Source organism: Coregonus clupeaformis, unplaced genomic scaffold (assembly GCF_020615455.1).
Source record: "Coregonus clupeaformis isolate EN_2021a unplaced genomic scaffold, ASM2061545v1 scaf0125, whole genome shotgun sequence".
In the NCBI taxonomy this organism is placed as follows: Eukaryota; Metazoa; Chordata; class Actinopteri; order Salmoniformes; family Salmonidae; genus Coregonus; species Coregonus clupeaformis.
Genome location: NW_025533580.1, coordinates 143822 through 157175, shown reverse-complemented (window position 1 = coordinate 157175; position 13354 = coordinate 143822). Strand labels below are relative to the sequence as shown.

General features: G+C 43.4%; 1 protein-coding gene across 2 annotated transcripts in view; it reads left to right on the top strand.

The window, feature by feature from the left end:
- Positions 1–10134, top strand: part of LOC121556492 (voltage-dependent calcium channel gamma-4 subunit-like) — a 32157-nt gene extending 22023 nt beyond the window's left edge. For both annotated transcript variants that reach the window (XM_045213593.1, XM_045213592.1), the window contains exons 4-6: positions 5392–5475; positions 6372–6512; positions 8626–10134. In XM_045213593.1, coding sequence (XP_045069528.1) covers positions 5392–5475; positions 6372–6512; positions 8626–9455 — 1055 coding nt within the window. In that variant the 3' untranslated portion in view covers positions 9456–10134. The remainder of the gene's footprint in view (positions 1–5391; positions 5476–6371; positions 6513–8625) is intronic.
- Positions 10135–13354: the final 3220 nt, after the last annotated feature.

The window sequence follows — 13354 nt, the reverse complement described above, 5'->3', positions numbered from 1 at the left end:
CTTCAGTTATATGGCATATAGAAGCAAACCGGATGGACATCATGAAAATGATCGGAGAGGTTGAGAGTAGAAGAAGTTCAGGAGAAAGAACAAACAAAATATAATTACTGTCAAATTGACTGTGTCCATAAAATGTAGATAGTGGGTATATGTAGAGGCCTAGGCGTTGTTGTTCACTAGTTTACTCCAAGTGGGGAAAGGGTGGCAGGGTTGGAAAGTAATATATCTATTTTTAAAGGATATGTATGTGTATGTATGTATGTGTGTGTGTGTGTGTGTGTGTGTATGTGTGTGTATATGTATGTATGTATGTATGTGTATATATATATATATATATATATATATATATATATATATATATATATATATATATATATATGTATGTATGTATGTATGTATGTATGTATGTATGTATGTATGTTGTATGTATATGTATGTATGTGTGTATATATATAAACATGGGGGATTGGAAGTGATGCAGACAATTACATTGATGGAAGTTACAATCTATCTGCAATATTAAGCTGATCTACCCACACAAAAAAAAAGAAAAAAAAAAGGATGACTTCAGTGGTGATGTCGGTAACAGGAGCAAATGGTCTAGATGTACAGTATACGATGGTTGTATTCCTAATTTTCCATTGTGCCAGCAGATCAGGAACTTGACTTTGAAATCACCGGAAAAGAACCCCTCTCATCTCAGCCCATTCCTTCAATCACTGTCTGTACTTTATAACCTACCTGACACGCATCACCCACTAGCACTGTGCTCACCAACCATGTGTTGGAAAGCTACTATGGGTACAGGTTGTGTTCAAGCCTCGCCTGATTCAACTAGATCCATCAAGCCTTTGATAAGCTGAATCAGGTGCATTACAGCTGGCCCTACACACACACTGCAGACCCGGTTGCCCAACCCTGCATTAGCCCAGTGATTTAGCTGACGGGTTCTCTGAAAATGACAGTAGCCATCACGCCATCTCCACTCAGTCACTGCGGCACAAGCAGCTAATTTATAATACATTAAACTGCTGCTCTGACATACAGGCTTCAGAAGGAGGAAGACAGGACCGGACTGGATAGGACAGTATAGGACAGTAGTTGAAGCTGAATGAATGGTGTTAGCTAGCTGCCGTATGTTTGTAGTCCCGTCACTACTCCTCTATAAGGCATGCAGGGTAAGTCCCATCCTTGGCCTGGTCATTGTGCAAAGCTCATTTGTCCTCATCTCTAAGCTTCCTGATAACAAAGCAGCCAATTAGAGATAAGCCCCAGCCCTCGCAGCATTGCTGCAGTGCCCCTCTCTCTCTCTCGCTCGCTCGCTCTCTTGCTCTCACTCTCTCTCTGCGCTCTCTCTCTCTCTGTCTCTCTCTCTGCTCTCTCTCTTTACTCCCTCTGCCCTCTCTCGCTCCCTCCCTCTCTCTGATCTCTCTCTTCTCACTCTCTCCCTCTGTCGTCTCTCTCTGCCTCTATCTGCCTCTCTCTCTCTCTCTCTCTCACTCTCTCTCACACTCTCTCTGCCTCTCTCGCTCTCTCTGCCCCCTCTCACTCTCTCTCTGCCTCTCTCTTTCACACACTCTCACTGCCTCTCTCTTTCTCTGCCTCTCTCTCTCACACTCCATCTGCCTCTCTCTCTGCTCTCTCTCTCTTTACTCTCTCTCTGCCCTCCCCGCTCTCTGTCTCTCTCTCTCTCCTCTCTTTCTCTCTCTCTCTCTCTCTCTCTCTCTCTCTCTCTCTCTCTCTCTCTCTCTCTCTCTCTCTCTCTCTCTCTCTCTCTCTCTCTCTCTCTCTCTCTCTCTCTCTCTCTCTCTCTCTCTCTCTCTCTCTCTCTCTCTCTCTCTCTCTCTCTCTCTCTCTCCTCTCTTTCTCTCTGCGCTGCAGCGGTGCCTTCAGTTCTTTGGTATGGCTTAGAGGTCAAGTATCCTTGATGTCCGTAGAGTATTGAGCGAAGATGGGTGCTCAGAAGCCATGCAGTGATGCAGTGAAGTGTAGGTGCAGTGGAAACAGAGGACATATTGGCTCTAAAAGATTTAAGCCTGCGGGTGGGTGGCACACATTGCTGTGTTAGGGGCTGAAAAAGTGAGTGGATGGAGTATTCTCTGATTCGGCAGGTTGAGAGGATTCCTGATATTTTATTTATTTATATTTTTACCTTTTTTTAAATAGGCAAAATACTAGTAGGTCAGTACAGTCTCTCCCTTAGCTTTTAGTCAAAGGTCCCTAACATCACATTGTGGGCTGCAAACACTAAAATATTCAACTGAAACCAATGGAGGGCAAGAGTTTTATGTGAGTGGCATCAGACAAGCCACCCATCAACAGCAGTGGTATGAGTGTTGATGCTTTAGATTTGATGTTGTTGTGATGATGGTTCAAATAGAGAGCACTGATCCTTGGGGCAGTACTTAGAGGCAGATTCTCTTGCCCATGTAGGTTAGTTTCACCCTCCAGTACATTTCATACAGAGTTTCCAGGTAAGTGAATGGAAGTGAGTGAAACTCAGGTCATTTTGGCTCTAGCCAGCTGTTTGAGGAGTAGCAAGTACAGCTGTACAGTAATTGCCCCCTAGACACTGGTTCTCACACCTAATGGTTATGGTTAAGATTGGGAGAAAGGGTTAACTGATCCTAGATCTGTGCCAATGGGGAACTACTTCCTGGTTTAGAGCCAAAATGGTGTCTATCAGGGGGTTTAGCTGACACCCTTCCCCTCTGTGCCCCCATCTCTTTACAGACGACAACCATGGAAATAAAAGAACTATGAGAAAGAGACAAGCTCACCCCACATCTGTCCGTCTCTCCCTCCTCCATCTGTGTCTCATCATTCCATCACTCCAACTCTCTCACAATCCATCCATCAGCCAGCACCAGTCGTGTGCTGTCATCACCGTGCATCCGTCCGTCCATCTGTCTGTCTGCAATAGAGCCACAAGACCCCAGCGGGTATCTATCTGTCTGCCTGTCTGCCTGTATGGATGGCTCTCTGTGTTGGGGTGTGTGTGGGTGTGAGTTAGTGGGTTCATTCAGTTACTGCATGCTCTTATTCAGAAAGGACCACAGTGAAGTGCTCCCAAAAAGTGAATATTTTAAAGTGAATATTGGTATCTGTGGTTCACTCTAAATAAAACCTTTCTTATTAGAACTATACATACATATATTATATTACCCTATCTACATTCAATTAGTATTTTTCTATCCAACACCTGATGAGAAATAATGTATGTACACTACCAGTCAAAAGTTATAGAACACCTACTCATTCAAGGGTTTTTCTTTATTTTTACTATTTTCTACATTGTAGAATAATAGTGAAGATATCAAAACTATGAAATAACACATATGGAATCATGTAATAACCAATAAAGTGTTAAACAATATATTTTATATTTGAGATTCTTCAAATAGCCACCCTTTGCATTGATGAAAGCTTTGCACACTCTTGGCATTCTCTCAACCAGCTTCACCTGGAATGCTTTTCCAACAGTCTTGAAGGAGTTCCCACATATGCTGAGCACTTGTTGGCTGCCTTTCCTTCCCTCTGCGGTCCGACTCATCCCAAACCATCTCCATTTGGTTGAGGTCGGGGGATTGTGGAGGCCAGGTCATCTGATGCAGCACTCCATCACTCTCCTTCTTGGTAAAATAGCCCTTACACCGCCTGGAGGTGTGTTGGGTCATTGTCCTGTTGAAAAACAAACTATAGTCCCACTAAGCCCAAACCAGATGGGATGGCGTATCGCTGCAGAATGCTGTGGTAGCCATGCTGGTTAGGTGTGAATTCTAAATAAATCACAGACAGTGTCACCAGCAAAGCAACCTCACACCATAACATCTCCTCCTTCATGCTTTACAGTGGGAAATACACATGCAGAGATCATCCGTTCACCCACACCGCGTCTCACAAAGACAAGGCGGTTGGAACCAAAAATCTCAAATTTGGACTCAAGACCAAAGGACAAATTTCCTCCGGTCTAATGTCCATTGCTCGTGTTTCTTGGCTCAAGCAAGACTCTTCTTCTTATTGGTGTCCTTTAGTAGTGGTTTCCTTGCAGCAATTTGACCATGAAGGCCTGATTCTCACAGTCTCCTCTGAACAGTTAATGTTGAGATGTTTCTGTTACTTGAACTCTGTGAAGCATTTATTTGGGCTGCAATTTCTGAGACTGGTAACTCTAATGAACTTATCCTCTGCAGCAGAGGTAACTCTGGGTCTTCCATTCCTGTGGCGGTCCACATGAGAGCCAGTTTCATCATAGCGCTTGATGGTTTTTGTGACTGCACTTCACTTTCAAAGTTCTTGAAATGTTCCGTATTGACTGAACTTCATGTCTTAAAAGTAATGATAGACTGTCGTTTCTCTTTGCTTATTTGAGCTGTTCTTGCCATAATATGGACTTGGTCTTTTACCAAATAGGGCTATCTTCTGTATACCACACCTACCTTGTCACAACACAACTGATTGGCTCAAACGCATTAAGAAGGAAATAAATTCCACAAATTAACCTTAATTCCAGGTGACTACCTCATGAAGCTGGTTGAGAGAATGCCAAGAATGTGCAAAGCTGTCATCAAGGCAAAGGGCGGTTATTTGAAGATTCTCAAATATAAAATATATTTTGATTTGTTTAACACTTTTTTGGTTACTACATCATTCCATATGTGTTATTTCATAGTGTTGATGTCTTCACTATTATTCTACATTGTAGAAAATAGTAAAAATAAAGAAACACCATTGAATGTGTAGGTGTGTCCAAACTTTTGACTGGTACTGTATATGATTTAATTATTATTATAATATAATAATAATAATAATAATAATAATAATAATAATAATAATAATAATAATAATAATAATAATAATAATAATAATAATAATATAATGTCTTATTATTATTACTTTTGACCGGTAGTGTATGTGAGTGTGATACTAATGAGATACTGCATGACCTTAACCACAGACCCAGGACCAGTTTTGGTTGTTTTGTTTTCCTAATGGTTATGGTGAGGGCTGGGGCAAGGACATCTGATCTAGAATCAGTTCCTAAGAGCAGAGAGTGGGGATGTTTTGTGTTGGGGATGCGTACTGTTCTGTCCTCAGACCTACCTGGGAAGGGTGAACAATGACAGGACAGAACCTGAGGCACAACCAGTCTGCAGTTTCTCTCTCTCATGCATTTTTTCTCTCCCTCTTTCTCTCTTGCTCTCTTTTTATATGCTAAAATAAACTGCTGTTTCTTTTTCTGATGAATCTCTGTGGAGTTGAATTGATGCATGTGATGATGTAGAAAGTTAAAGTGTGTGTGTGTGTGTGCGTGCTAGCGTGCGTGTGTGTGTGAGATAGTGTGTGTGTGTATTCTGTTCTAACCCCCCCCCCTCTCTCTCTCTCTCTCAGGGGTGAAGAGGGGAGTGTGTTCTCAGATCAACCACTTCCCTGAGGATGCTGACTTTGACCATGATGGGCCTGAGTATGTTCTACGTAAGTCAACACCTGATGGACCTGAGGTGGAGGTGCAGGCTTTTATTCCAGCCCTGCTCTAATATACCTGATTCAGCTCTAATATACCTGATTCAACTCTAATATACCTGATTCAGCTCTAATATACCTGATTCATGTAATTGGGGACTAAAATTAAAAGGTGTGTTGGGTAGGGTTGGAACAAAACCCAGCACACACTATTGCCACCCCCAGGATGGGAGCTCCCCATAACTAATACACAGCCGTAACTCATCCACAACTGTAAACCACTTTTTACAGAAGCCTCAGACCACATAGAGTAGTTAGATCTCATTCCTGAAGACTGGAGCAAAATAAGCTGTGTTTGAATTAAACATGTTAGTGTTTGTATGAAGTCGAGGGATAATGTGCTGCCCTAGTTCACGGGTGTTCCCCCGGGCCACGCCTGTGTGGGTGTTCCGTGCCACACTACGTGTGCCTGCCCCACAATGCAGCAGGAGAAGACTGTGTACTGTTTACCATGTAGCCTCGGCATTTGGCTGGCATTTACTTTGGCATTTCTGTCTTCTGGCCTATGTCCTAGATGGGGGCGTGTGTGTGTGTGTCTGTCCTGGGGGGTATCAGAGTTGATGGCTCTTGGGAAAGAGCTGATGCAATTAGACACTCACTAGCTTGGCCACATGGTAATTCATTTGCTCAAACCAGAATACAGCTGTTTATTTCTTATCCTCTCCCTCTCTGATTCTATCTGCAACTTTTACCTTTTCTCTTTCCCCTCCCTTTATCTCCCACTTCTTCTCTCTCTCTTCTTCTCTCTCTCTTCTTCTCTCTCTCTTCTTCTCTCTCACGTGTTCTCTCTCACTTCCCCTCACTTTCCCCGTCACTGTCCTGTCACTCTCCCCTGTCCCTCTCTGTAGGTATGGTCAGGGCTTCCAACATCTTCCCTATCCTCAGTGCTATCCTGCTGTTGATGGGAGGGGTGTGTATCGGTCTCAGTCGTTTCTATAAGCACAAGAGGAACATCGTCCTGGGAGCAGGCATTCTCTTTGTGGCTGCAGGTACACTAACTAACTCCTGTCAGACCTGTCTCTGTGTCTGTCTCTGTGTCTGTCTGTGTGTCTGTCTGTGTGTCTGTCTGTATATCTCTGTGTCTGGCTGTGTGTCTGTGTGTGTGTCTGTCAGTGTGTCTGTCTGTATGTCTGTCTGTGTGTCTTGTGTGTGTGTCTGTGTGTCTGTATGTCTGTGTGTGTCTGTATGTATGTCTGTCTGTCTGTCTGTCTATGTGTCTGTCTGTGATTATTTATGTGTGTCTGTGTGCCTGTGTTAGTCTCTTAGTATCTATACAGTGAGGGAAGAAAGTGTTTGATCCCCTGCTGATTTTATACGTTTGCCCACTGACAAAGACATGATCAGTCTATAATTTTAATGGTAGGTTTATTTGAACAGTGAGAGACAGAATAACAACAACAAAATCCAGAAAAACGCATGTCAAAAATGTTATAAATTGATTTGCATTTTAATGAGGGAAATAAGTATTTGACCCCTCTGCAAAACATGACTTAGTACTTGGTGGCAAAACACTTGTTGGGAATCACAGAGGTCAGACGTTTCTTGTAGTTGGCCACTAGGTTTGCACACATCTCAGGAGGGATTTTGTCCCACTCCTCTTTGCAGATCTTCTCCAAGTCATTAAGGTTTCGAGACTGACGTTTGGCAACTCGAACCTTTAGCTCCCTCCACAGATTTTCTATGGGATTAAGGTCTGGAGACTGGCTAGGCCACTCTAGGACCTTAATGTGCTTCTTCTTGAGCCACTCCTTTGTTGCCTTGGCCGTGTGTTTTGGGTAATTGTCATGCTGGAATACCCATCCACGACCCATTTTCAATGCCCTGGCTGAGGGAAGGAGGTTCTCACCCAAGATTTGACGGTACATGGCCCCGTCCATCATCCCTTTGATGCGGTGAAGTTGTCCTCTCCCCTTAGCAGAAAAACACCCCCAAAGCATAATGTTTCCACCTCCATGTTTGACGGTGGGGATGGTGTTCTTGGGGTCATAGGCAGCATTCCTCCTCCTCCAAACACGGCAAGTTGAGTTGATGCCAAAGAGCTCCATTTTGGTCTCATCTGACCACAACACTTTCACCCAGTTCTCCTCTGAATCATTCAGATGTTCATTGGCAAACTTCAGACGGGCCTGTATATGTGCTTTCTTGAGCAGGAGGACCTTGCGGGCGCTGCAGGATTTCAGTCCTTCACGGCGTAGTGTGTTACCTATTGTTTTCTTGGTGACTATGGTCCCAGCTGCCTTGAGATCATTGACAAGATCCTCCCGTGTAGTTCTGGGCTGATTCCTCACCATTCTCATGATCATTGCAACTCCACGAGGTGAGATCTTGCATGGAGCCCCAGGCCGAGGGAGATTGACAGGTCTTTTGTGTTTCTTCCATTTGCGAATAATCGAACCAACTGTTGTCACCTTCTCACCAAGCTGCTTGGCAATGGTCTTGTAGCCCATTCCAGCCTTGTGTAGGTCCTTGGAGAGCTCTTTGGTCTTGGCCATGGTGGAGAGTTTGGAATCTGATTGATTCCTTCTGTGGACAGGTGTCTTTTATACAGGTAACACACTGAGATTAGGAGCACTCCCTTTAAGAGTGTGCTCCTAATCTCAGCTCGTTACCTGTATAAAAGACACCTGGGAGCCAGAAATCTTTCTGATTGAGAGGGGGTCAAATACTTATTTCCCTCATTAAAATGCAAATCAATTTATAACATTTTTGACATGCGTTTCTCTGGATTTGTTTGTTGTTATTCTGTCTCTCACTGTTCAAATAAACATACCATTAAAATTATAGACTGATCATGTCTTTGTCAGTGGGCAAACGTACAAAATCAGCAGGGGATCAAATACTTTTTTCCCTCACTGTACATACGTTTATGTTCTGTTCTGTGTTCTGTTCTGTTCTGTTAAAGTGATGTCTTTCCTCCTGCTCTCCTGCTCTGGGTAACATGACAGAGAGAGAGAGTGTGTGTGTGTGTGTGTGTGTGTGTGTGTGTGTGTGTGTGTGTGTGTGTGTATCCTCACCTGTGTTTGTGTGCGTGTGTGTGTGTATATATCCTCATGTGTGTGAGTGCATGTTTGTGTATCCTCATCTATCCTCTGTCTCCCCCAGGTCTGAGCAACATCATCGGTGTGATCGTGTACATCTCTGCAGCACTGGGAGACATCTCCCCTAAGAAGGACGAGGACAAGAAGTGGCAGTACAGTTACGGCTGGTCCTTCTACTTCGGAGGCCTGTCCTTCATCATGGCTGAGATGGTGGGCGTTCTGGCCGTCAACATCTACATAGAAAAGAACAAGGAGCTTCGCTGCCGATCGCGCACTGACATCTTCAAGGGGACCACGCACGCCATGCTCCGCCTACCCAGCTACCGCTTCCGCCGTCGCTCCCGCTCTTCATCCCGCTCCACCGACCCCTCACGCTCCCGAGACCCCTCGCCGGTGGGGGGAGGTGGGGGGAAGAACTTTGGTCTGCCCCCCTCGGCCATGCTCTCCCAGGGGCCCATGTCTGTGTCCACGCTGCCCAACCCTCATTCTCGCTCCCACACCACCCTGGCGGGGGGCGACATCTCCCTCTACACGCTGTCCCGCGACCCCAAGCTGGCTGGCCTGCCCCCCATGTACGGCACCGTGGACCGCGCCACCCTCTACCAGCTCCACAACTGCTTCCCCAAGGATGGGGGAGGAGGGGGAGGAGGGGGTGGAGGGGGAGGGGGAGTGATGATGAGCGGCACGCTACCCTCTCTGAAATCCCACAACCCCTCACTGTCCCAGAATTCCTCCAACTCCAACGCGCCCATGGGCAACTCAGTGGGCTCGGGGCCCCCACCCTTCTCCTCGTCCACGGTGGAGAGAGAACGAGGGATGGGAACGCTGGACAGGCTGAAGGGAGATAGAGAGAGCAACTCCAATACACTCAACAGGAAGACAACACCCGTGTAGAGAGGAGGGGAGAGAGGGAGAGAGGGAGGGTACACAGGGAAGGAAGAGAGGGAGAGATATATAGAGAAGGGGATTGGGATAAAGGAATGGAGAGAAGAGAGAGAGTAAATGTGGGAGTGCTAGATCTCTCCCATCATTTTCACTGTTAGAAGTAGTCTACAAAATCTCACTGAGAAACAAAAGAAAACAAGTAATAACCGAACGTGATAATTACAACAATAATGAACTTTCACAACAAAGCTATTTTACTATTTTAACGCACTAGAAATGATTTATTTTGTTAATGATCCAACGCGATTAACCTTGGGCTACTATTTAAAACAATCCACTTTCTTTAGTGCAATACTAACGCTGATTTAACGAGATAATATTTGACATAAATTGTTGTTGTGATTATTATTAGCGTTATTACGAGCTAGCTCTGTTTGCAATGCTATCGTTTTAGAATGATGATATGATTTGTATGATTTTCACTCTGATTTTGGATCCTGACGATGCTTACTGTGAGTTTCTAAACACAGACACGCTGGTATGATCAGTGGGCTGTGTAACTGTGTCATTGGTGTCAAGCATGAGTGTATACAACGTATGAGAAGATGAGAGTGCGTATTATGATTTACAGTACCAGTCAAAAGTTTGGACACTCCTACTCATCAATAGTTTTTCTTTATTTTTGCTATTTTCTACATTATATAATAATAGTGAAAACATCAAAACTATGAAATAACACATATGGAATCATGTAGTAACCAAAAAGGTGTTAAACAAATCAAAATATATTTTATATTTGTGATTCTTCAAAGTAGCCACCCTTTGCCTTGATGACAGCTTTGCACACTCTTGGCATTCTTTCAACCAGCTTCATGAGGAATGCTTTTCCAACAGTCTTGAAGGAGTTCCCACATATGCTGAGCACTTGTTGGCTGCTTTTCCATCACTCTGCGGTCCAACTCATCCCAAACCATCTCAATTGGGTTGAGGTTGGGTGATTGTGGAGGCCAGGTCAACTGATGCAGCACTCCATCATTTTCCTTCTTGGTCAAATAGCCCTTACACAGCCTGGAGGTGTGTTTAGGGTCATTGTCCTGTTGAAAAACAAATGATAGTCCCACTAAGCACAAACCAGATGAGATGGCATATCGCTGCAGAATGCTGTGCCTTGAATTCTAAATCACAGACAGTGTCACCAGCAAAGCACCCCCACACCATCACACCTCCTCCTGCATGCTTCATGGTGGGAACCACACATGCGGAGATCATCCGTTCACCTACTCTGCGTCTCACAAAGACACAGCGTTTGGAACCAAAAATCTCTAATTTGGACTCATCAGACCAAAGGACAGATTTCCATTGGTCTAATGTCCATTGCTTGTGTTTCTCGGCCCAAGCAAGTGTCTTCTTCTTATTGGTGTCCTATAGTAGTGGTTTCTTTGCAGCAATTCAACCATGAAGTCCTGATTCACACAGTCTCCTCTGAACAGTTGATGTTGAGATGTGTCTGTTACTTGAACTCTGTGAAGCATTTATTTGGGTTGTAATCTGAGGTGCAGTTAACTCTAATGAATTTATCCTCTGCAGCAGAGCTAACTCTGGGTCTTCCTTTCCTGTGGCGGTCCTCATGAGAAGCAGTTTCATCATAGCGCTTGATGGTTTTTGCGACTGTGCTTGAAGAAACGTTCAAAGCACTTGAAATGTTCCGTATTGACTGACCTTCATGTCTAAAAGTAATGATGGACTGTTGTTTCTCTTTCCTTATTTGAGCTGTAATAATATGGACTTGGTCTTTTACCAAATAGGGCCATCTTCTGTATACCACCCCTACCTTGTCACAACACAACTGATTGGCTCAAATGCATTAAGAAGGAAATAAATTCCACAAATTAACTTTTAAGAAGGCACACCTGTTAATTGAAATGCATTCCAGGTGACTACTTCATGAAGCTGGTTGAGAGAATGCGAAGAGTGTGCAAAGCTGTCATCAAGGCAAAGGGTGGCTACTTTGAAGAATCTCAAATATAAAATATATCTTCATTTGTTTAACACTTTTTTGGTTACTACATGATTCCATATGTGTTATTTCATAGTTTTGATGTCTTCACTGTTATTCTACAATGTAGAAAATAATAAAAATAAAGAAAAACCCTTGAATGAGTAGGTGTGTCCAAACTTTTGACTGGTACTGTATATGATATAATAATTATATAATAATAATAATAATAATAATATATCATGTCTTATTATTATTATTATTATTATTATTATTACAACTTGTTCTTTGGTGGAGATCAGTTAATTTATTTTTAAAGTCTATTTATATTTTCTACCCCTAGGTATTAACACACAGTTAAGTTGTGTGAATACTGTACATTGTCTTCCAATATTGTAACTGAAGGATACAATAAGTGAGTGACTGAGGCGACTGAGCAACTTCAGTGTTATTATGAGTCTGTTTTCTATGGGCCTATGTTAGTCGGAGTTCCATTCTAATCAATGTTAGCAGTAGTCGTAGCTGTAGTCGTGTTGAAGATATTTGTTTTCTGGGCATTAACAGAAACCTCTGTCTTGAGGAGAGAAGAAGATAAAATGATATATTTGTACAGAGAAACAGGTGAGGCTTGTTGCCTGGAGAGAAGAAGAAAAACAGTTATTCATTATTTTCTAGAGCGAGAGACCCAAAATGATTCTCGAGAACAGACACAACAGACATGCTATCCAGCCATCATTAAAATGACATTGACAATGAAAAACATAAAATACACTATAGAGAAAACTTTTGAAATGAAACATGTACATTGTAATTAACGCATACCTATATTTGCAAACTCTATAGATACTTTCTTTAGGAACTCTGGTATGAAAACAGGGTGTGTATTTTGGGAAGGGGAGGGGAGGGTGATGTGTTTTTGATCCTCTGTATGGGTACAGGCTACCCCCCAGTTCTCATGGGGTGCGCTACCTCTCCCCACCCCACCCTGCCCTGCCCCACCCTAGCTTGGCCCCGCCCTGCCCTGCCCTTTTTTGGGCATGTCTTCGGTGTTTACCCTCCTCTGTCACATGACCCATGACAGAATCACCATGAAGACGAACATCCAAACCCCACCCCCAAAGAAAAAACTCTCACTGTGCTTCCCAAGTGACCCCTGAACCTTGAACTTTGACCTTTTGACCCCTTCTGTTTATGTTGATGAGAATGTATACACGTGTAAACACTCTCCTGCACCTCATTTATTGTCTGGAGTGATGGCAACACTGGGATGGACAATATTGGACACCCCGCAACATTACAGACTGGGGAAAGGAAATGAAACCACTTGACGCTTCCACATTCTTTTTCATTTTAGTTTCTTCTTTTTTATTTCATTTGAGAAAAAAAGAATAATGTGACAAAACTGCACACAGATAGCATTTATGTGGGCAATATGTATAGTATGTAGTTGAGAATAGATAATAGACAAAACGATTATGGTTTATCTAAATGTGTGATAAACTCAAACACTGTATTGCACGAAGTTTATAAAAAAAAAAACTATAACAGACTGATTTACAGACTAATGTATTTTTTTCTTTAAAGGAATGACAGTATGAGATGATCAAGGGATGGAGAGAGAGAGAGAGGGATGGAGGGAATGACAGAGAGAGAGAGAGCGAGAGAGAGAGAGAGAGAGAGAGAGAGAGAGAGAGAGAGAGAGAGAGAGAGAGAAAGAGAGAGAGAGAGAGAGAGAGAGAGACTTGACACAACTTTAGACCACTTACAGTATGTTGAAGGTATGAAAACATCTGACTAAATATAATTTGCACTATAGAGTGCACTATCCTGTTAATGAATGTGACCACGATGGGACAGTCCACTATGGGGAGGCACTGCTGTGAGAATTGGGCTCTATACTGCCCCCTACCGG